The sequence below is a fragment of the Dermochelys coriacea genome, chromosome 3, assembly GCF_009764565.3.
Source record: "Dermochelys coriacea isolate rDerCor1 chromosome 3, rDerCor1.pri.v4, whole genome shotgun sequence".
In the NCBI taxonomy this organism is placed as follows: domain Eukaryota; kingdom Metazoa; phylum Chordata; order Testudines; family Dermochelyidae; genus Dermochelys; species Dermochelys coriacea.
This window is the reverse complement of record NC_050070.1, coordinates 62,415,141-62,439,007: the sequence shown is the minus strand read 5'-3', so window position 1 is coordinate 62,439,007 and position 23,867 is coordinate 62,415,141. Positions and strand designations below refer to the sequence as shown.

The 23,867-nt window shown below is 40.4% G+C and overlaps 1 protein-coding gene across 3 annotated transcripts in view; it reads left to right on the top strand.

The window, feature by feature from the left end:
• The window catches only part of HMGN3 (high mobility group nucleosomal binding domain 3), a 38,561-nt gene extending 22,603 nt beyond the window's left edge, over positions 1–15,958 (top strand). The window contains exons 2-7 of one of the 3 annotated variants that reach the window (XM_038396844.2): positions 5,713–5,763; positions 8,862–8,891; positions 9,664–9,711; positions 13,978–14,091; positions 14,211–14,310; positions 14,620–15,958. In XM_038396844.2, the coding sequence (XP_038252772.1) occupies positions 5,713–5,763; positions 8,862–8,891; positions 9,664–9,711; positions 13,978–14,091; positions 14,211–14,310; positions 14,620–14,633 (357 nt within the window). In that variant the 3' untranslated portion in view covers positions 14,634–15,958. Of the gene's footprint in view, positions 1–5,712; positions 5,764–8,861; positions 8,892–9,663; positions 9,712–13,977; positions 14,092–14,210 lie in introns of all 3 variants that reach the window. The other 2 variants (XM_038396843.2, XM_038396845.2) reach the window with 2 other exon arrangements.
• Positions 15,959–23,867: the final 7,909 nt, after the last annotated feature.

The following is a 23,867-nucleotide window of genomic DNA, read 5'->3' as shown; positions in this document are numbered from 1 at the left end:
GCATCCTGTAGGTTTCCTTTAGCAAGGGCTAAAGAGGTTCGGAGGGTGTTTTGTAGGTTGGTTACAAAGTCCAGAATGTTAGTTCCTGGAGAAGGTATAAACCCCTCCCATTGCTGCTTCACCAACTGTAATGGCCCCTTAACCTCGCAGCCATATACAGGTTCAAATGTTGAAAACCTTAAACTGGGATGTGGTACAGCTGTGTAGGCAAAGAGCAACTGCTGCAACACTAGGTCCCAATCATTGGAGTGCTCATTTATGAATTTACGTATCATGGCCCCCAAAGTTCCATTAAACTTCTCCACCATGCCATTTGTTTGATGGTGGTAAGGAGTGGCAACCAAGTGATTTACCCCATGAGCTTCCCAAAGGCTTTCCATAGTTCCTGCCAGGAAATTAATTCCTGCATCTGTGAGGATGTCTGAGGGCCAACCTACCCTGGCAAAAATGTCTGCTAGTGCCTGGCACACACTTTTAGCCCTGGTGTTGCTTAGAGCTTCTGCTTCCGGCTATTAGGTGGCAAAATCCATGAAAGTCAGTATATACTGCTTTCCTCTGGGTGTCTTTTTTGGAAAAGGACCCAGAATATTCACAGCTACTCGCTGAAATGGAACTTCAGTGATGGGGAGTGGCTGGAGAGGGGCTTTGACCTGGTCTTGGGGTTTTCCCACTCTTTGGCATACCTCACAAGACTGGACATAGGTAGAAAAATCCTTGCCTGTTCCCTCCCACTGGAATGACCTCCCCAAATGGTCTTTGGTCCTGTTCACTCCAGCATGGCCACTAGGATGATCGTGGGCTAAGCTCAAAAGCTTGACCCGATACTTAGTTGGAACTGCCAACTGTCTCTGAAGATGCCAGTCTTCCTGGTGTCCACTAGAAAGAGTTTTCTTGTGTAAAAGTCCTCTTTCTACAACAAACCTGGATCGATTAGAAGAGCTGAGAGGCAATGGGTTGCTCCGTGCCGCCGTCCAAGCTCTCTGGAGGCTTTCATCTGCTTCCTGTTTGGTCTCGAACTGTTCCCTTGATGCTGGAGACATCAGTTCCTCATTGGATTGTGGACCTATGCTTGGTCCCTCTGGAAGCTATGTAAGGGATGGGGCTGTTTCCGTTGACTGTGAACCGCTCTCCACTGGTACACTATGTTGGGGTTCAGGCTCCGGCTGAGCCTCTTGTGTAGGGTTATCGGCTGCTGCCGGTTCAGGTTTGGTGGGACCCTCTGGTGTTGGGATTGCAAATACTGGATTCAGTGCTGGCAATAGGTCTGGTGCTGGTTGTTCTGCCGGTTCCGGTTCTGTGACTGGCTCTGTCTGGGTCTCTGGGACTGGATCCACTGCTGCTGTTGTGGACATTGGCCTGGGGTCCGGGTTCATCACCTCTGACCGGGTCCAGTTTCCGGAACAGAGCTAGATGTGACGGCTTGTTTAGCCTCGCTGCGGGTGACCATTCCCACCCTCTTGGTTAGCTTCACGTGATTGGCCAAGTCTTCCCCGAACAGCATGGGGATGGGATAATCATCGTAGACTGCAAAAGTCCATGTTCCTGACCAGCCCTTGTACTGGACAGGCAACTTGGCTGTAGGCAAATTGAAAGAGTTTGACTTGAAGGGTTGAATCGTCACTTGGATCTCTGGGTTGATTAAATTGGGGTCCACTAAGGAAGCATGGATAGCCGACACTTGTGCTCCAGTGTCCCTCCACGCGGTGACCTTCTTTCCACCCACACTCACAGTTTCCCTCTGCTCCAAGGGTATCTGGGAGGTATCTGGGCCTGAGGACCTCTGGTGTGATTCTGGTGCAATGAACTGTAATCTGTTGGGATTCTTGGGGCAGTTGGCCTTTACATGCCCCAGCTTGTTACATTTAAAACATCGTCTAGCTGACGGGTCACTGGGGCGAGGTGGATTGCTGGAGAATGGTGTGGCGGGACAGTAAGGTGTCTGGAGGGTTCCTTGGGGGGTAGTTGGGGCCGTGGGCTGCCCCCGCTAGTAGGGTGTGGTCTGAGGTTGTCCCTTCTAGTATTTGCTCCAACTGTGACCAGTTTTTTTCTTTTCTGTCACCTCCACCCATTTGGCTCCAATCTCCCCCGCCTCGATTACTGTTTTGGGCTTCCCATCTAGGATGTATCTTTCTATTTCCTCAGGAACACCCTCTAAGAACTGCTCCATTTGCATTAGGAAGGGCAACTCTTCTGGAGATTTAACACTTGCTCCTGATATCTAGGCATCCCAATGTTTCACAATGTGGTAGGCATGTCTGGTAAATGACGTGTCTGGTTTCCACCTTAGGGCTCTGAACTGCTGACGGGAATGCTCGGGTGTTAGCCCCATTCTGACTCTCGCCTTCATTTTAAACAGCTAATACTGGTTCACGTGTTCCTTAGGCATTTCAGCCGCCACCTCGGCTAAGGGTCCACTGAGCTGCGGCTTCAGCTCTACCATGTATTGGTCTGTAGAGATGCTGTACCCAAGGCAGGCCCTTTCGAAGTTTTCTAAGAAGGCCTCGGTATCATTGCCTGCCTTGTAGGTGGGGAACTTCCTGGGATGTGAAGTGGTACCTGGAGAAGGATTGCTAGGGTTTGTTGGTATATTCCACTGAGCCTTTGCCTTCTCCATCTCCAGTGCATGCTTCCTCTCTTTTTCCTTCTTCTCCAGTTCTTTGTCCCTTGCCTCCATAGCTCTCCTGTGGGCAGCCTCCCTTTCCTCCTCAGCATGCTTCCATTCTTTTCCTTTGTCTCCATAGCTCTCCTGTAGGCAGCCTCTTTGGCTGTTTCTGTTTTGGGCTCTGTCATGTTTGCCTCTCTGTTTTTAACTAACTTTACACCCGAGATTTAAATTTAAAACAAACAAACAAACAAAAAAACTTGGCTTGTAAAATTTTGCTGTGCTGTAATATGATACCTATATTCTCTGATAGTGATTGTCAGCCTACAGAAAAATCCTTTAAAAAAACAAACAAAAAAAAACCCTAACACCTTTGTCTCCAGGCAAATAGACAGAAAACCCCTCTAGCTGCTCTTAGGTTTAAAAAAAACCAAACAAACTTCTTCAGGTCTGTGAAGACTTGTGAATTTCCCTGCAGGAGGTTAACTACCCTGCCTTTAAGTAGAGAAAATTCCAGCTCACAAAAGACAATTTGCTTTTGTCTCTGCTCTGGCCCCCAAGCAGAGACAAAAAAAAACCTCTAACTGCTTTCAGTTGAAAACCTGCTTTCCAGCAGCCCAAACGGAAAAAAAAAATTCCCTTTTAAAAAATCTGTGCTTCTTGTTCAAAGAATCTCAAAATGATTTCAGGTTAATCCCACCGCTCTGCCACCATGTCAAGGTTCCTTCCCCACTCTGAACTCTAGGGTACAGATGTGGGGACCTGCATGAAACCCCCCTAAGCTTATTTTTACCAGCTTAGGTTAAAACTTCCCCAAGATACAAACTATTTTACCTTTTGCCCTTGGACTTTATTGCTGTCACCACCAAGCGTCTAACAGATATATAACCGGGAAAGAATTCGCTTGGAAACGTCTTCCCCCCCCAAAATCCTCCCCAAACCCTACACCCCCTTTCCTGGGGAAGGCTTGATAAAAATCCTCACCAATTTGCATAGGTGAACACAGACCTAAACCCTTGGATCTTAAGAACAATGAAAAAGAAATCAGGTTCTTAAAAGAGGAATTCTAATTGAAGAAAAAAAAAAAGTAAAAGAATCATCTCTGTAAAATCAGGATGGTAAATACCTTACAGGGTAATCAGATTCAAAACGTAGAGAATCCCTGTAGGCAAAACCTTAAGTTACAAAAAAATACAAAAACAGGAATATACATTCCATTCAGCATAGCTATTTTATCAGCCATTTAAACAAAACCGAATGTAACGCATATCTAGCTAGATTACTTACCAAGTTCTAAGACTCCATTCCTTTTCTGTTCCCGGCCAAAAGCCTCACACAGACAGAGAGAGCCTTTGTTTCTCCCCCCCTCCAGCTTTGAAAGCATCTTGTCTCCTCATTGGTCATTTTGGTTAGGTGCCAGCGAGGTTATCCTAGCTTCTTAACCCTTTACAGGTGAAACAATTTTTCCTCTGGCCAGGAGGGATTTTAAAGGTGTTTACCCTTCCCTTTATATTGATGACACTCTATATAGCAAATTATCCTGTTTTCTTCTGTGCCCCGAACATTGTTCTACTCCCTCAAATCCCTTCTCAAAATCAGTTTATTTTGGTTACCTTTCCACTGCTGATCTCCACTACATTCTTACCTACTCCTGCTCTTGTACCTGATCAGAAAACACAAAGAAAAAATATGTAAAACTGAACCATCTGCTCTTATTTTTTTTTTAAAAAATGCTCTCCTCAAAGCTATGTTCTCTTCCTCTTCCATAGACCTCTTCCTTCCTTTCTGACTGAAAATACTGTTAGTCGCTTTTCATTGGATTATCTCTTTAGATTGTAAGCACTTCACACTTTGAAGATGAGAGAGTCCCTGTCCTGAAGTGCTGTTGTGTAGGCCCATAAACATAATAGTTAATAATTGACATAACAGAGGCCTGATTCAACTGTAATTGGGCTTATAATTAAATCGACTAAACCCTTTTGTACCTTTTTGATGACACAGGTAAGAGTAAGCAGGAGCAAACTTGACTTGAACTATTTTGATGGAGGCTACGAGGGAGGTTAAGCAATAATGAAAGCTGAATGTGAGGCATAAGAAGACTGAATTTAACTTTTTCAACTAATTTCAATATATTTATTGATAAGTTTATGGAGGAGATGGTATGATGGGATAATGGGATTTTGGTAAGTAATTGATCTTTAAATATTCAGGGTAAATAGGCCAAATCCCCTGAGATGGGATATTAGATGGATGGGATCTGAGTTACTATAGAAAATTCTTTCCTGGGTATCTGGCTGATGAATCTTGCCCATATGCTCAGGGTTTAGCTGATTGCCATATTTGGGGTCGGGAAGGAATTTTCCTCCAGGGCAGATTGGAGAGGCCCTGGTGGTTTTTCGCCTTCCTCTGTAGCATGGGGCATGGTTGACTTGAGGGAGGCTTCTCTGCTCCTTGAAGTCTTTGAACCATGATTTAAGGACTTCAATAGCTCAGACATGGGTGAGGTTTTTCATAGGAGTGGATGGGTGAGATTCTGTGGCCTGCGCTGTGCAGGAGGTCGGACTAGATGATCAGAATGGTCCCTTCTGACCTTAGTATCTATGAATCTATGAATATATTTGTGTTTTATGGCTTGATATTGCTTAATTACTAGTGGAGTGTATGTGTGGGAGGAGGAGAGTTAAATTTCCCAGGGGTTCTCAAAATCCCTGTTAGAGCAAACCTCAGGGCTTCACTTCAAACCATATCCTATCAACTGTTGACTAGCTGGTAGTCCCATTGGAGCCTGTGGATGTTTTTTGTTAATTGACTGGGATGGTCACTGTGTGATGCAAGGTGTTGCCTACCTGATGTGCTGCTCTGTAGCAGTCCCAGCTTTTTGCTGGTAATCAGTCCTGTGTTTCTTCCTTGGGAAATCTAGAATGATTTTACTTGATAGTGTTTGGTTTGCAAGCCTTAACTTGTAAGTCTGACGCATCTCTTTTCAAGGAGAATTCAGTTATTGTGGCATATAGACAGGTAACTTTATTTTAATCCATGTCATAACCCCAATGCTTTTTTTAATAGATGCATAATAAAATAGCTGACTTTATTCAATATTTTCTCTTCAGTCTCCAGAGGGTGCCGAGGGCAAGGATGCAGCAAAAATAACTAAACAAGAGGCAAGTATAACTCCTGTTTTTCAGGAGTTTTATATTATTTTATATTTTTATATTATTTATAATTTTATATATTTATTTTATATTATTAAATTGGAGATTCCCAGTTTTACAAGACTAAATAGTATTTGTTGCTTCGTAGAGATCCACTTATGATGAGGGGTTTTTATGGGAATTATGGTACTGGTGTTAAAACCTGCAAATGTATCACAGATTTGGTTTACTTGGTAAAATTTAATCCTTTGGTATTGAAGAATCAGAGGATGCATTGCTACATTAGGCATTTTCCAGTAGCACGTTAATTGATGGGGAAGGATCCTGAATCCTAGTGCCATGGGAATTTAGCTTCTCCCCCACCCATCACTTCTTTTTAAATCCAGTAAGGAAGTTCACTGCTTTGATTTCAAAAAGTGAATGAACATTCAGGTGAATTAACAGTGAATTTCCTCTTTTTAAAGTTATTCTCCAAAGGGCATATTTGAACTGAAAACATGAGTAAGAACATAAATTATAGGTCTCTGGAAAATGTAAAAAATTATTGAGCCAAGACAAGGAAGCTGACTTGAGGCTCAGTCATTTAGGAAAAAAATGATCAGTGGAAGAGGTAAAACAATAGCAATATTCAATCATAACCCCCTGAAGGAATAAATGAGCTCTTTGGAAAAGGGTGTCTTGGTTTTTGGCTTCTTAGTAGCAATGTGTTCCTGTGACATTTCCTAGAAGATCAAGAAGAGAAGCATATGATTGCACAAATTAGTACAGTTGAGAGTTTTATGTTGTTTCTATTATATCTTATAAAATATTATTATTACAAAGGCAGGTTAAAAAGAATACCTTAAGCAAGTATTAAACTTTTAATGTGACTTACTTTGCGTAAAACAATACAGATTCTTCTCCTGCATCCATATTTAAATACTGTTTCCTCAAAATAAAATAATTTTGAAGGAGGGCAGTCCTAAGGTTCCCCCTTTGCCCCCAAAGATTTGACAGACATCACTGATGTCCATTGGTTACCAGTATAAAGAATGAACATTTCTAGCTTCTAACTAGGAGCTTGCAGATGCCTGCAAGGTTTCTAAACTGTTTCAAAAGAGCCTGTTCTCTCTCAAACACAAGTACACCCATCGTGGACATGGAGTCAAGAATAGATATGATGGCTTTGTTCGCAAGAGCATTATAGCTCTCTGTATGTAACTTCTGTTACCTATAAGGACTGAGGTGCAATCGGCTTGCAGAGCTTCTAAGCAAAATGGGACAAGAGAATTAAATAACCTACCCTCTCCACTCAGGGATTTTTAAAGAATTGTGTTTAACTCACTGTGCTCCTGATTTAGTGCAAATCCTTATGTGAAGCAGATCAATGAGTAAAACGCTCTATTACATGACCAAAGCCGTTGTAGTCTCTGTATATATATTTTAAAAAAAATCATTGTGATTTAGATGAGCGCTGGCTCATCTGTACCTTCTATTGTTCAAATGCTTTCTGGAGAACCAGGGGATGTAAATGTAGATTTAAGCTGGGACTTGGGGTACAGGGGATCTACAATTCTGAACTTACAAACTAATTGAAATGCTGTCTTTTTAAACTGTTTAACAGTGGTGCTGGGAAAACTGATAGTGCTCAACAAATAGATATCCCAAATCACTAAGAGAAGAGACGTATAGATTTTAGAATGATGTATAAATACTAGACAGCTGAAAATCAGTTTTGTTTTGTTTTATTTCTTGGACAAAACCTTCCTCCTGCCAAGACCCGAGTTCAAGATTTTATTTACCCTGTAGGTATTTACTAGTAAGGGACATTAAAATCATTACTCGGAACACCACTGACTGTACTCCTCCAGTGTTGATGGCCTCATCGGTTGCAGGAGAAATGCAGAACCTTTGACTCAGGTTTTTCAGGTCACCTTTGAAATGTATTTTTTATATATTGGTGGTGGGTTTTGTTTTTTTTTTAAGCCTTTCAGTTCATCTTTAGGTTCTGTTTTGTTGGGGGATGGGTTATAAATCAGGTAAGGGACAACTGAATATAAACATGTTTCCAAAATTGTAGCATAGACCAAATTTTTTCTGTTTTTCTTTTAACCAAGACAAAGCCTTGGCCAAATCAAAACAGTACAAATAGAGCTGAGTCAGGGACTAGTTGCATGGTTTTGTCTTGACCCTGTTACAACCCAATTCCAGTCTTTAATATACATGAGCTCTTTAGCCATGCTCTGTAACCAGCTTCATGAACTTATCTGTTGTTGTAATGAATTCAGGGGCCTGGGAGTGGAGAACAAGATAACTTGTTTTTAAATAATATTTCCCAGACTTTCTCATCTTCCACACTTGACTTATGAAAAAAAAGTAGAGACATTTAATTTTATTTGTGGGTGGGGGAGAGGAGTTCATATCTTTTATTTTTCCCTTAATAATTTTCTTTAAGTGGAAAAACAGTCAAATGCTTACCCTCTGCTCCTGCAACTAGCTCTGTGCAGGTGGACTCCTGTAATCACATGGTATCAGCTGCAGGATTGGTCCTTAATTTACTTCTTTTAAATATCAGCACTGTATTAAGGGACACCATCAACTTAACTTGCATTTCTGTCAGAAATTATTTTTACAGTGTTAAAAGTAATAGCTAAGAGATTAAAGAAACACTTTTCTCCTCAATATTTTCAGTTCACTTGCTTTGTGCTTTTGACAGTCCTCTGTAGAATCAGTTTCACTGTTTCCACTGTGTAGACAGTTGGTCTCTCCTGTTTGCATAGGCCTTTCACACAGCAACAAGGGTGAGATAAACACTTATAAAATAGGTCACTGTTATTGTAAAACTGCACTTGCTCCCAAATCTGTCAATATTTGTAGTCACTGAAACTTCGGAACTGTGTGTGTGTGTGCGTGTGTACACGGAACTAGATTTGAAGTTCACTATGTCTCTTTAAAACTCGAAAAATCCAGTGGAGGCGGCACCCTTTATGTGTATTTGGAAGCAAGGACTTTTGTTGTCCTAGTGGTATATTTTAAGTTATCATCAAATGAATGAGTGACATATTTTGCCTTGGTTTGACTATGATCTACCGAAAGCCTACAAACATTTTTTTTCCCCCTTTTTATAGCCTACAAGACGATCGGCAAGATTGTCAGCTGTAAGTATTCCTAAAGAGCTGTTGGTGTATACCTTTCTCATGCCAAGCAAACAGGATGTCATATTTTGTTGTCTTCATTTATTCTTGAAGACCATTAAAACTCTCTGGAGGGAAGGATGTTTATATTAATATAACCAAAGGCACGCAGTCTCCTAAAAAGAACTGTTTTCTTTCACTGATATGCCTGTTGCACATAAAATGTGACTTGGCACTTCTGGAAGGTCTATCTCCTGATAGTTCAACAGATCCTGGTTGTGAAGATGCAGCTTCCTCTGTGAAAGACTGGGGGCCACTGTAGCAGGGCTGGATTTGATACTTTTTGGTTATTTTTCTTTGTTAGATATGGGTAGAAGGACAAGTAGGAGGGGGAAAATCTCCCTTTTTCTTTCCAGTAAATTTGCTTAACATATGTGTGTTCATATATTAAAAACAATAATAATTAATAAATAGCCCACTTCAGGAGGAATAGAGGAGGAAGAACCTTCTAGCAATGTCACATTAGATAGGCTAAAGGGGAGGGTGAGCTTCTGTTAATGGTTCACCCCAAACTCCCTGTTAAACTCTTAAAATGACTCCAAAATTACTTTCACTCCGGCATATGGTGAGCCAGTAGATACAGGCTAACTTAGTCTGTGGTGTCAGTTGAGGTATATCTGAACATGAAGCTTTTCTGGTCTTTTAAGAGGCGCACAGTAGGAAGTAAGGGAAATGTCTGGGTGATAGGCTAGTGGTGAATTATCTAATATATTGTATAACTGGAAATGTTTTATAGAAACCTGCTCCACCAAAACCTGAACCCAAACCAAGGAAAACCACGAAGGTAAAATGCCTGTAATTTAAATCACTGTAACCAAATAATCATGCATTTTTGTTTTTGCGTTGCATATTTCATTCTGTTTCAAATGTTCATGGACAACTTCTGAAGCATCCACATTTTTTCATGTTTTATCTTTTAAAAGCATAACAAAGACACACACACACTTCGGTCCTAATTTAAATGTATTGCTGTCTGCCTGCAATGCATACTGTTAGCCGCATACTCTTGCTTCCTAAGCAGAGCTATTCACTGTAGAAACATCTTTTCCTTCCCCAGAGATGGCGCTCACCTTTCCTGGACTTGCAGGGTTGGTCAAGGTGGCTCCACTACCGACCTGGGACCTAACAGTTCCCACACTAGTGTGTCAGTTTATTCAGCATTGCCTTCCCTGCTTGACTAAATGGACAGTACTCCACCACTAGTGAGATGCTTTGGTCTTGTACATATTTTTCTTATGAAAATGCAGCTATTGCCAAGGATGCTAATTATAAATAAAGGTAGAATTAAAGGTATGGCTAAATGAGGTGGTGTTGACTTTCGAGACCAAATACAGTCAAAATAAAAATTCGATGGTACATAGGTTAGTAGTTTGACACTATTTAGAGAAGTTCTAGAAAGGTACTTCAGAAAACAGATTTATTGGGGCACAAGGAAGATGCAACAATAAGAACAAAAAAAATTGTTGTACCAGAAAAAGCATGTGGGGGGGACCGGAGGGGAACTGTTTTAGCCCTCCCCAGTCTACATTTCTGATTGACAAGTATTAGAATCTTAAAGTTGAGTATATGAGTTTCTAATTCTGTGACTGGGCACATTTTGGGTGTGAACCTATCATATCTGATATTACTGACTAAATAATGTTAAGATTATCATGTTCTCTCAAAAAGTGATTTATAGTTTGGGGGAAACAGGCTTATATAAAAAAGGGAGGGAGGAGCTTATTAAAGAAGAGAATGTGGTAGGTTTTATCTTTTTCAGTACAAGTAATGAAAATGTAGCTTCAATATATGTCCTTAACAAAAGAGGACATATTTGAGGCATATTTCCAGGACTTGATTCTTTAATAAGAACTAATTTAATATGCTGTTTTTTTTTTAACAACTACCTGTTTTCCCAAACTATAATTTGATTACATTTAAGGACAGGATTAAATTTCGTCTAGATACAGTTGAGCAAGTCTTGCACAAAATGAGCAAGCTTATACTTTTGATCAACTAATACCGAATGATTGGAGAATTGCTAATATAGTTCCTATTTTTAAGAAAGGAAAAAAAAGTGATCCGGGTAACTACAGGCCAGTTAGTTTGACATCTGTAGTATGCAAGGTCCTGGAAAAAATTTTGAAGGAGAAATTAGTTAAGGACATTGAAGTCAATGGTAAATGGGACAAAATACAACATGGTTTTACAAAAGATAGATTGTGCCAAACCAACCTAATCTCCTTTTTTGAAAAGGTAACAGATTTTTTAGATAAAGGAAATGCAGTGGATCTAATTTACCTAGATTTCAGTAAGGCATTTGATACCGTGCCACATGGGGAATTATTAGTTAAATTGGAGAAGATGGGGATCAATATGAACATCAAAAGGTGGATAAGGAATTGGTTAAAGGAGAGACTGCAACGGGTCCTACTGAAAGGCGAACTGTCAGGTTGGAGGGAGGTTACCAGTGGAGTTCCTCAGGGATCGGTTTTGGGACCAATCTTATTTAATCTTTTTATTACTGACCTTGGCACAAAAAGTGGGAGTGTGCTAATAAAGTTTGCAGATGATACAAAGCTGGGAGGTATTGCCAATTCGGAGAAGGATCAGGATATTATACAGGAGGATCTGGATGACCTTGTAAACTGGAGTAATAGTAATAGGATGAACTTTAATAGTGAGAAATGTAAGGTTATGCATTTAGGGATTAATAACAAGAATATTAGTTATAAATTGGGGACGCATCAATTAGAAGTAACGGAAGAGGAGAAGGACCTTGGAGTATTGGTTGATCATAGGATGACTATGAGCTGCCAATGTGATATGGCTGTGAAAAAAGCTAATGTGGTTTTGGGATGCATCAGGAGAGGCATTTCCAGTAGGGATAAGGAGGTTTTAGTACCGTTATACAAGGCACTGGTGAGACCTCACCTAGAATACTGTGTGCAGTTCTGGTCTCCCATGTTTAAAAAGGATGCATTCAAACTGGAGCAGGTACAGAGAAGGGCTACTAGGATGATCCAAGGAATGGAAAACTTGTCTTATGAAAGGAGACTTAAGGAGGTTGGCTTGTTTAGCCTAACTAAAAGAAGGTTGAGGGGAGATATGATTGCTCTCTATAAATATATCAGAGGGATAAATACAGGAGAGGCAGAGGAATTATTTCAGCTCAGCACCAATGTGGACACAAGAACAAATGGGTATAAACTGGCCACCAGGAAGTTTAGACTTGAAATCAGATGAAGGTTTTTAACCATCAGAGGAGTGAAGTTTTGGAATAGCCTTCCAAGGGAAGCAGTGGGGGCAAAAGATCTATCTGGTTTTAAGATTCTACTTGATAAGTTTATGGAGGAGATGGTATGATGGGATAATGGGATTTTGGTAAATAATTGATCTTTAAATATTCAGGGTAAATAGGACTAATCCCCTGAGATGGGATATTAGATGGATGGGATCTGAGTTACCCAGCAAAGAATTTTCTGTAGTATCTGGCTGGTGAATCTTGCCCATATGCTCAGGGTTTAGCTGATTGCCATATTTGGGGTCGAGAAGGAATTTTCCTCCAGGGCAGATTGGAGAGGCCCTGGAGGTTTTTCGCCTTCCTCTGTAGCATGGGGCATGGTTGACTTGAGGGAGGCTTCTCTGCTCCTTGAAGTCTTTAAACCATGATTTAAGGACTTCAATAGCTCAGACATGGGTGAGGTTTTTCATAGGAGTGGGTGGGTGAGATTCTGTGGCCTGCGCTGTGCAGGAGGTCAGACTAGATGATCAGAATGGTCCCTTCTGACCTTAGTATCTATGAATCTATAAGAAATTTCTGATTAACATTATTTTGTAAGTAATTTCAGATATGGTAATTGTTAGTGTTCAAAGCTAACATATAGCAGTTTTACAAACTCAAATACTTAACTGTCCCTTTTTTATGTGAAGACTTACCTAGAATATATATATTCTTGCTAAAAGATTAAAACTCAGAAAGTAGTTTCTATATAGATAAATGGAAGGAAGCTTGATCTTAATATACCAGTTGACAGTAATAGTTGACTCTTTTTTTGTGGGGGGAGGGAGGAGTAGAGAAGTGGGGAGCATGGAAAATCTCCTTCTAAATATTTATCAGGATTAATCTCAACACCCAATGCCAAATCCTCAACCTTACCTTTGTAACCCCATAAAGACTTTACAAAATTGGGTAGCAAAGCATAGGCCTCTGCTGGCATTGCAGGTCTCAACGGGTATTCTTAAGTGGGTCTAGAACACATGGAGCGGTAGAACAGATACAAAAATAATAGGTCTTAGCCCATTGTTCTGCTATCTAACAACATTGTTCTGCCCATTTTTCTGCTATGTAAACCTCCAAATGAAAATGTAATTTCCCCCCACCCCCAACTGGGTTCCTGTTCATAGCTTCTTGCCTTTTTATTACTGCTGACTGGTGAAATTCCCTGTGTGACAATTCTATAATATTCGTTCATTATCATCTGGGGTGTTCTTTCCAAAAAGAAACATGCAAGCCTAAAATAGCAAAAACTACTTAATTTTTGTTCTCTGATGTAATAAGGATGTTACTAAATCAACCTGATATCCTTAAGACACAGGGGGGACTAGTTCCTCAGTCAGTATAAGTTGGTGCATTTCCATTGAATTCAAAAGTGCTGTGCCATCACATCAGCTGTTGTTCTGGTCCAATTAATGTGCTTGACTGTATAAGATTTTAATAGACAGTACTTGTTCTGATATTTATGTCCATCCTGGTTCGTTTTTGTACAATGAATGGACTGTTTTCTTATTCTACTAGAGTAATAATTTTTTAAATCCCTGAAAATTAAGAGAAACAATAGAGTTTCAGTTAAATTTTGCTAGTGATGGCAGCAGTTGCAGGAGAGTTTTAGAACACTCAGCTTTGGCACTTGTGGGTAAAAGCATTCCAGATCATCTTTACAGAGGTAGCTGACATTTTGTACTAATTTGTCGCACACAATTTACTCATACAGTAGATAATTCATGGATAGTAACAAGTATCCAACATCTTCTAATGCACACTTTCTCCATGTTTTTGATCCTCTATCAGAAGGAACCTGGAACAAAGGCTAACAAAGGTGCTAAAGGGAAGAAGGATGAAAAGCAAGAAGCTGCAAAGGAAGGTACTACACCATCTGAAAATGGTGAAAATAAAGCTGAAGAGGTACTTTCCACACAGACCTCCCACTGATTGAAGCAGTATTTTTTTTAAATTATTCAATCTTTCAGCCATTGATAGCATGTTCATAATGTTTCTTTTTATTGCCCATAATGTTATTGCAGATTCGCATCTCTCGCTCAACTGTTAGTGTTTCAACATCCAGAGGTGCCCCACCCAGCACACTGTCAGTAAAAGGGCAGATTGAAACAGTGAAAGTTAAGGGTACGGTAGAGCATTCTGCATGTGTGCAGTGAATAGAAAAAGATAGTAGTGTGGTGCTTTTCATTATGAACAATGGAAGCTGGCAGGTAAGGCTTCTATGGCTTTTGAAAAGCAGGGATCAATAAATGAAGACAAGTGAGTGTGTACCTGTTGTGTCTGTAAACATAATACTAAAATAGTTTGAAATTGAGCCATTGCAAATAATGCATCAAAGGAGAACGTGCTAGTGTGGGGGCTTTTTTTATGCGTGGAGCAGTAACTTTTATAGTAATTGTTGTTTTTTTGTTTTTTTTCCCTTCCCCTTCGCAGGCACAGAGAACTGAATCTGTAGGTGAGAAGAGCGAATGAATTGTCATGAAAATTTTGGGTTGATTTTATGTACCTCTTGGACAACTTTTAAAAGATATTTTTATCAAGTATTTTGTAAATGCTAATTTTTTTAGGACGATGATAGTTGACATATTAAACTGTATAGGAACATATCCCTTCTCATAACCATGTTCTTAGAAATTCCCATTGCTGCCAAGTAATATAAATATCAACTTAGCATTGGAAGGTGTGTGTCAAATTGGATCAGCATTCCATACACTTGCTTTAAGAAATTAAGTCTTGTGCATCTGGTGATGGTTTTTACTGTGTGTATTTGAATTTTTCATGCAGTTTTTCTAGAGCAATAATCAGTGGTGCTTTTGTACTTAGGGTTTATGTGATTTTAATGAAACATGGATAGATGTGGCCACCTGCTGACTATTTTGGGTTCTATTAATAGATTAAAATAAAAGGTCTCCTTGCCTGCAAATCTACAGCCTCCTAATGTTTTCTCTAAATTTGAGGAATGCCTGACTCATTTTTTAACTATTGTGTGGAAGACTAAATGGTTTAGCAACTATTGTGTTCTGCATGCGCTACGTTTGACGCTTTTTGCTGGTCTCTAATAAACATATTTAAATGTCCACATATGAGTAACAGGTCAAGATTTTCAATGGTCCACATATTAATGGCCTTCTCAATATGAACCAGTGTATTCGTATTTACTATCACAGTTGAATAGTCTTTGTATTACTGTACCAGTATAACATGCAGTGAAATACCAAAACAGAATGAATTGCTTGATTGAAGCAAATGTACAGTAACTGAAAGGCGTGCAGGAGTATCTTTGCTTCCTCTCTCCCTGCCCCTCCCACCCCCATCTAATACAGGAGTTTTTAATTTCAGCAGCTTATTACATGGGACTCTTGTTTCTATCTACAGCCCCAAATTTAACATCAAATAGTAATTGCTGTTCTGCTTCAGCAGACAACAGTTGTAAATGTACTGCAATTGCTGTTAAACAGCACTATACTTGGTATGTGGTGGAGATGAAACAATTAAAGTATTTTTGAAGGGCTTGTGGTGGTGGTAAATTAGCTAATGATCTTTAGTACCTATACATTACACCTCTCCAGCTCATTATAAGCGCCTTTGATAGTTTTCTCTTTATCCTCTTCTGGAACGCTAGTATTTCTATTATTGTTTGTGGGGGGTGGGAAGGTGAGAAAGAAATGTTCCCTGTTCAGTAACATTTATTTGTATTGCTGAAGTGGTGGCCATTATATCTGGGGATACTTTTGTTTGTTTCAGTCAATAAATAAATGACTGTATTGCTTGACCTTAGTGTCTTCTTTATTATTTAGGAAGCAAGTTGTCATCTGCAGTAGCCTGGTGTTAATTTTTTAACCCCCCACCCCCACTTCAGTTATATTACATTTACATAATAGTAGCATCCAATGCCACAATCAGGATCGGTGTTTCTATTCTGATAGGCCCTGTGCAATAGCATAAGGAGTTGCTGTCCCAACACCAAGGAGCTTACCATCTAAGAACAGGTTGAAAATAAGGGTAGTGATAGGAGGGGACACAATAAAGATGATAATCCAATTAGAAAGGAAGTGGTTACTCCTCTTCATAGAATGATTCTGCACTCTATGATTTGCTTGCTAAAGACAGGCCCTGTTGAGGTGGGTCTATCAATCTAAATACGTATGCCCCCCCCATCACCATAATATCTGAGTCACTCCCAAACATTAATGAATTTATGCTTTCCCCACCGCCACGGGTTAGAAAGGTAGCATTACCCCCATTTTATAGATGATAACCGAGATAGAGATTAAGTGACTTGGCCAGTATCACACTGTAAGTCTATGGAAGAGCTGGGCTTTGAACCCGGATCTCCTAACTCCCACTATGGTGCCTTAATAATAAGACCATCCATTTTCCCAGAAAATTCCACTCAGAAGAACTTCCATAAAATTCTAGATCCCTAAAATTCCTGTTTATTCACTTAAGACTTCTGATTTTCAGAAAAAGTGAGACATTTGTGTATGTGGTATGTTCTATTTTTTTCGCTCTCCAGTCCCTGACACCCCTTGTGTAAAATTTTCAAAGCACTCCATGGGATTTTAGGACATACTTCTTTTTAACCCTCAAAATGCAGGCACTTTGCATGCCTCTAACCAAATGAGTACTTTAAAACTGTGGGCTGTAGTCAATTGGTGATCTGCAGACCACCTCCAGGTAATCTGGAGCTACTTCTGAAATTGCTTTAGCTATGAAATTCTAACTTAAAGGTGCCAGGTGTCTTAGAGTTCATGGCAAGTTTAAATTTTTGGAAGAAAATTAGCTTAGTAGTTTTAAAGCTTAGTTATCAAGCTTAACTTTTTTTACAAGTAGTCTTTTAAACTGATTCAAAAAGTTAGTGTGGTTTAAAATATTTAAAACTATTAAACAGATTCTCTTCAAATGTGATGTGTTCAGTAGCTATCACTGATTTCAAAATAAAGCCAAAATTGGAAGACTGTAGGTACTTATTGTAGGTCAGGTTAAATAAAACCTTCAGTTTATTTTAGATGTTGTTGTTGTATTTCACAAATCCTTTATATTATAAAGTGACCATGTTTTAAGGCATAAGCACAACAGAGCTGAGTTAAGGTTGAACTTTCAACCTTAAATGTAGATTTCTCAAACTGTTGTGTTCATGATGGTTTTACCATATATTAATTTTAAAATATATCCCTGTTTATTGTAAATCAAACTCTTTTTCATGTATTACTAAATTCCCATGGTCATAACTCTCCTTATTAAGCAGTCAGCCACTTTTATCCAGTGCTTACAATCTATTTAAAATTCTGCTTCTCATCTAATTGTCCCTTCCAAGTTATTCTATCCCTTTGCCAATTCAGTTGCATTGATTACAACTGAATTTGAGATTCAGATTGAAAATCCTATTGCTGCCATTTTAAGGCTCTTGAAGCACAAATCACCAATATATTTAGAATTTGTAAAAATCTATTCTATTGTGCAGCCTTATGGTGTTTTAAAATTGTGTCATTTGCTTTTTGCACTGGTCTAGTAGAGTTCTGATTTTTTTCTCATATCTGATTTTTGTCATATTAGGTTTAAAACCACCTAATTTTCAAAATATTTTTCCTTTTACTGTTAACTGTTTTGCTTTTTGCATTTTAAAGTTTACTTTTAAAGAATGTTACAGTAGTCATGAAAGCTAAGTTCCATTGGAAATCAAATGAAATGCAAAATAAAAAGGGAAATTACTTACTGCTGTTTTTGTTTTGTAGTTCTCTTTTCTCATCTACGCTAATAATGCTTACATAAGTTATGGCTTTATTTACCAAGAACCAGGCTGGTTCCTGTAAAGGGGACAGTTAGCCCATTTCCTGTGTCAGTTTTTCTTTCCCTTGCCTGTGAATACAATCATGTAACACAGTCCTCTAGCTCTAATACACATACTCACTCACCTTAAATAGCTAGTGAGAAACTTCAAGGTTTTCCACCCTTGGAACCACTGGGGATGTGAAATTTGAGTTCTGTATAAACAGGGCAGTAGTAAGGAGAAAGAGGGTGATGGTTTTTTTTTTTTTTTAATCTCTGTCTATGGGATTGGTGAGACCATTACTGGAATATTATGTAGCGTTCTGGTGTCAACATTTTTTTAAAGGATGATAAAAAATTGGAAAGACTGCAGAAAATAGCCACAAACCTTATTTGAAAGTCTTACAGGGAGGGACTTGAAGAGCTCTATCTGATTCGCTTGTCAAAAAGATCAACAGGTGACTTGACTCTCCTCTTCATGGGGAGAAAAATACTGAGCGCTAAAGAGCTCTTCAGTCTAGAGGAGAAAGCCATAACAAGAACCAATGGCTGCAAGTTGAAGCCAAAGTCAAATTAGAAATAAGGCACAATTTTTTTTTTTTTTTTTTTAAAAACAGTGAGGGTGGTTAACCATTTGAACAAACTACCACGGGAAGTGGTGGATTCTCCACTCTTCGATGTCTTCAAATCAAGAATGGATGCCGTTCCAGAAGATATGCTTTAGTCACACACAAGTTACTGAGTTCAATAGAGGTGAGTGAAAGAAATCTTTGGTCGGTGATATGCAGGAGGCCAGATAAGATGAACTAATGGTTCCTCGTGGCCTTAAAAATAAATGAAAGTAGGATATTTCACATATTGCTGTATTTATTTATTTATTTTTCAAGTTTAAAAGTCAGTAGGTTGATGCCATAATTGCGGTAGATACAGGATTTCAGTAATGAAAAGGAAAACAAAGGTCTAATTGACTAGATTTAGGCTAGAAAGACTAAATACAATTTTAAAGAAGTAACAAGTGAAAAAATAGACATTTGGAGCTGGTGAAAGGTATTTCACAAAAACTAGTAGGTGCAACATACTAAAAGCTGAGTGTTGAAGTTCATAATATATACAATAGAAATTTAAGTATATCCTTAAAGTGGTTCTGCCCTTAAATACAAAAGTAAAATTTCATGAAACAGGAGCACAAAATTCTTCACATGTAGTAAGCTAATTATTGAGCAAGATGGCCATCTCAGTGAGAAACGAATGGATGATAGTGCTAGTAGATTTAAATGTCTTTTGATGAAGAGATCAAAGTGATCTATAACATTTCCATGACAGACTGAAATCTATTTGGAGGGGAGGTAAGTGAACACCAAGACATTAGCTTTGAACCAGACCACATATGGTTCTAAGTGTCTTGTTGGCTCTGCAATTACAGAAGAATTTTTTTTAATTCTTTCAGCAGGGCTAATTGCCTCAATCTTCCTTTTTTCCATTGCTCTTCCATCTTTTGCTTTACCAAGTAGTCCCTTCTCAAAAATAAACCAGCAGTTTCAAACATTGTGTCAAAACCTGTGTTGCCAACTTCAGTGATATTTGGTAGTATTCTTAAAAGTCTTGGTTCCTGTAGTCTTGCGTTTACATGAGAATCTCAGCTTTCATTTGAAAAAAATTCTAGTCCTCATGCTATGGAGAAAAGCTTGAAAATGTGAATCCTAATGACTCAAAAGCCAAAAGAACCCCAAATGTATTATTTCTTAAATCCTCATTAGGTTAGGGGCCTGGCAATATTGTGAAATTGAAAAGGGGGGAGATAACTAATTTCAAAATGAGGCTCATTGTGGGGAAGTAGGAGGGAACAGTTCCTCTCGTACAGCAAAAGTAAGCTAGCTTCCTTGAGTTTTCCCTAATCGCATCTCACTTCTTGTGCTGTTACTTCTCACCTGTCCCTTATTGCCTGTGGGAGCAAAGGGCAACTCTGGATGCTCAACTCTTCTAATGATGGCAGCAGCAGTTCCCAAACATTTCTCCTGGACTGGCAAGACCAAAACATTACTGGGATAGCTGGTGGAAGACTTACGCCCTTGCGTTACAACAGTGAAAATTGAGGATGGACAAACTTGTTTTCCTGAACTTTGCACTCAAGTGTCATAGATTTGAAAATTTGACAGACACTATTGGGTTTGCTTCTTTGGCAGCTGTGCAGAGAAAGTCTAATAGGGAGAGGAAGAGAGAAGTGAAACACCAGGAGAAGTGGAAAGAGACTTCATACTGGAAAAATAAAGTACATGAATACACTTGTGAGAGTTTTTAGGTCTTTTTGGGTTAGGAGGGGGTCTTGTATCCCTAATATAATCAGGCTCAGCTTTAGTTTGATTACATATAAAAAATCACAGAATCAGTGGGAAAGATGGCTTAAAATGGGGAGAAGGGGCATTGGTTTGCGAACTGAAAACAGTTTTACTGAAACCTGAAAATACAGTTCAAGGGACTTTAAAATGTCAAATTCCACGAGTTTTATTCATCCCTGTTAATATTACACATGGAGCTGTGGCCCTATCCTGAGGAGCATACAACTAAGGATGCTTTCCCAGAGGAGAATCGGGAAGCAATTTTATATTCTGCCAAGATAAGGGACCAACTTGTAAGAAGTTTTTTCTGGAGTTTCAGAGAGTAAGTGTTTCTGCTGACCAATTCTGTTGTGAAGACCTGGCTACATCAGTGGATTTGGACTCTTAGGAAACACGCCTCTTTCAGGTGTGCTATTTTAGCTGGAATACTGCTGTAAAGTTGGAACTGAGATCTGATTTTTGATATGTATACACTATGTGGTCTATCAAGGTGGTGGTCCATATTCACAGACAACTTTTTTTATTTTGTCTCATTTTAGGAAGTTTAGAAATTTGTAGATAGTTCTGATGATAAACATCATCCCCTAATTTGAGGATTTTCTGCATTTGTTTATCCATAAGAGAGGCCCCTGAGGCTTTGAGGGATGCTTTTAATGTTGGTTAAATTACTATGAACTTAACTGTTAAGGTGTTCTTTCCAGACCCTGTCCTCAATAATACAGAAGACGGTGCTGAAATATGATTTTTGTAACTCCATTCTTAATACTGAAACTTCTTTTAATTTTTGTTTTGGAGGAAGTATTTTTCTGAAATATGACATTACCTTTTATAACAGTGGTCCCCAAACTTTTCACATTGCCCTGGGAGCTGTGATCGGGAGCGGGCTGTGGTTCCCAGGAGGGCACAGACACATGTAAGGGGACCGGGACTGGAGCTGTGGCCAGGCTGGAGTCCGGGGCCAAGGCAGGGGCTGCAGCTGGGAGCGGAGCCATAGTCAGGGTCGGCAGCTGGGCCAGGGGCCAAGGCTAGGGCCAGGGCTGCAGCAGGGGGTGGGGCTGGGGTTGGGGCCAGGAGCTGTAGTAGCAGCTGGGACCGCACCTGGAGGTGGGGCCAGAGCAGAGCTGGAGGTGGAGGGGGGAGGCTGGCCTGGGGCCCTGCCACACTGCCTCCCAAACATTCCTCCATGCTCCCCTAAAGGGGTGCACAGTTTAGGGATCACTGTTGTATAACCTCCAATTATGGATTTAACAATAGTTAAAGTAAAAGCAAATAACTTAATTGATGATGACTAAGGCTGCCTGTCTCATGGATGCTGTGACTTCTGGGGAAGCTTAGGTGTGGGAGGGGACTCAGGGTTGGGGTGGTGCTTACCTGGGGGTGGGGAGTTCCCTGGAAGCGGCCAGCATATCCCTGCAGCTCCTAGGCTGAGGGACCAGAACTCTGTGCACTGTCCCCACTTGCAGGCACTACCCCCACAGCTCCCCTTGGCTGCAGTTCCCAGCCAATGGGAGCTGCGGAGCTGGACCTCATGGCGGGGGCAGCGTGGAGAGCCCTCCTGGCCTTCCCTTCCCCCTAGGAGCTGCAGGGACACTTGGAGCCGGAAAGGGAGCCTACCAGCATCGCCAACCCTCCCCCGAACCAGCAGGGGTCCTGGGCCCGCCCTCCCATTACACATGGCCTCATGGCCCAAGTTTTAGTTAGGGGTATATAGTACAAGTGACTGACAGGTCACAGGCTGTGAATTTTTGTTTACTGCCCATGACTAAAACATAGCCTTAATTATGACCCAAACATTGAAGATGAACTGGCTACTAAATACAGTTATTTGGATATTAAGTGTACAGTTTCTCAGCATGGAGTATTTGAAGATAAACCCATAAAAGGGTTATATGGACCCAACTGCCTCAGTTCCATCTGCTAAACCTCAGAACTAGAGGAGAAGAAGAATTCAGAAGAGAAAAGAAATTAGGGTGAAAGTGTAGGGATAATCCATTAAAAAGAATTACATTTACTGGCAAGTAACCTTTCATTTTTGACAGGAGCCCCTGCATATTCTCACATGTGGAAATGTAATGTGAAGTACACTGCCAGGAAAATAGACTGTGTTCCACTTAAGACTACTGAACTGCCCTCCTAAGATGACCATAGGAGCTAAATGTCAAATGGAGAGAGTAACATGTAAACCAGAGGTGGGCAAACTATCTTGCCCATCAGACCTTTTAATCTGGCCCTCAAGCTCCTAGTGGGGAGCAGGGTTGGGGTCTTGTGTGACTCCTGGAAGCAGAAGCATGTCTCCCCCCTGGCTCCTCTGCATAATATAGGCTCCGCTGCATGCTGTCCCTGTTCCAAGAACCAGCTCCACAGCTCCCATTGGCCGGGAACTGTGGCCAATGGGAGCTGCAGGGGTGGCACCTGTGGATGAGGCAGTGCGCAGAGCTGCCTGGCTGGTGCCACGCCTCCACCCAGGCTGAAGGGGGGACATGCTGCTGCTTCTGGGAGCTGCGAAGGCAGTGCCCGAGGCTGGGGCAGCATGCAGAGCTGCCTGGCCGCACCTCCGCACAGGAACTGGAGGGGGGCATGCCGCTGCTTCAGGGAGCTGCCTGAGGTAAGCACTGCCCGGAGCCTGCACCCTTGACCTCCTCCTGCACCAGCCCTGATCCCCCAAGCTGCCCCATCCCCACTTCTCTGCTTTGCCCGTAGCACTTGCACATCTTTGAACAGCTGATCGCAGCGGGTGGGAGATGCTGTGAGGGAGGAGGGAGCTGGCTGCTGGTGCTAATTTTTTTTCCCTGGATGCTCCAGGGCTAGAGCACCCACGGAGTTGGCACCTATGTTTCTGACCACCAGTGGAAAAGCCTTAAAAATCATATTTGCTTCAGTCTAACAAGAATGCATCTGTGATTCAATTCATAACAATCTTTGCTTTGGAACAAAACCAAGGATTTGTTGCATTCTTGATAATTGTAAATAGATCTAACGAAACTGCCCCATTTCTTGAACAATAGGATTAGTACTGTTTTTAGAGGCCGTTTATGCTTGTCACATAATCTAAACTTTAGATTGTCTAGCTGCTAGTACTTTCTTTGCTGGCCAAATATGGGACTGAGGGATGTATTCTGTATCATGGAACCTAATAATTTCAATTTCTGGATTCTGGAGAGTCTTATTCTCTACAGGTCAGACTATGCCAATCCCTGTCATGACCGATGCATGAAAAGACAGAATCACTTCTGTTCTTTCTGAGCCATAGAAGAGGCTCCTCTGTAGGTTGTGGGAAAAGGTTTTTATTCCAATTATTCCCTAATACCAAAGAAAAAGGACAGTTATTCCCATCTTTTAATACCATCTAAGAGATTCACAAAAGGGTAGTTTTTCCTTCTAAAACACTCTCCAGCTAAAGGGGAAAGAGAACAAAAAATGTTAAAATGAAAGCCTTACTTAATACTTTACATTTCAAATGCTTTAATTGTTTTTCCTTCTTCTCTGTATCATTTTAATAAAAGGTTAAAAGGATTTCTAATGGTGTTTGTTCCATGGTACTAAGCAGGCTGATGTCTCTGTATACCAAACACCAAC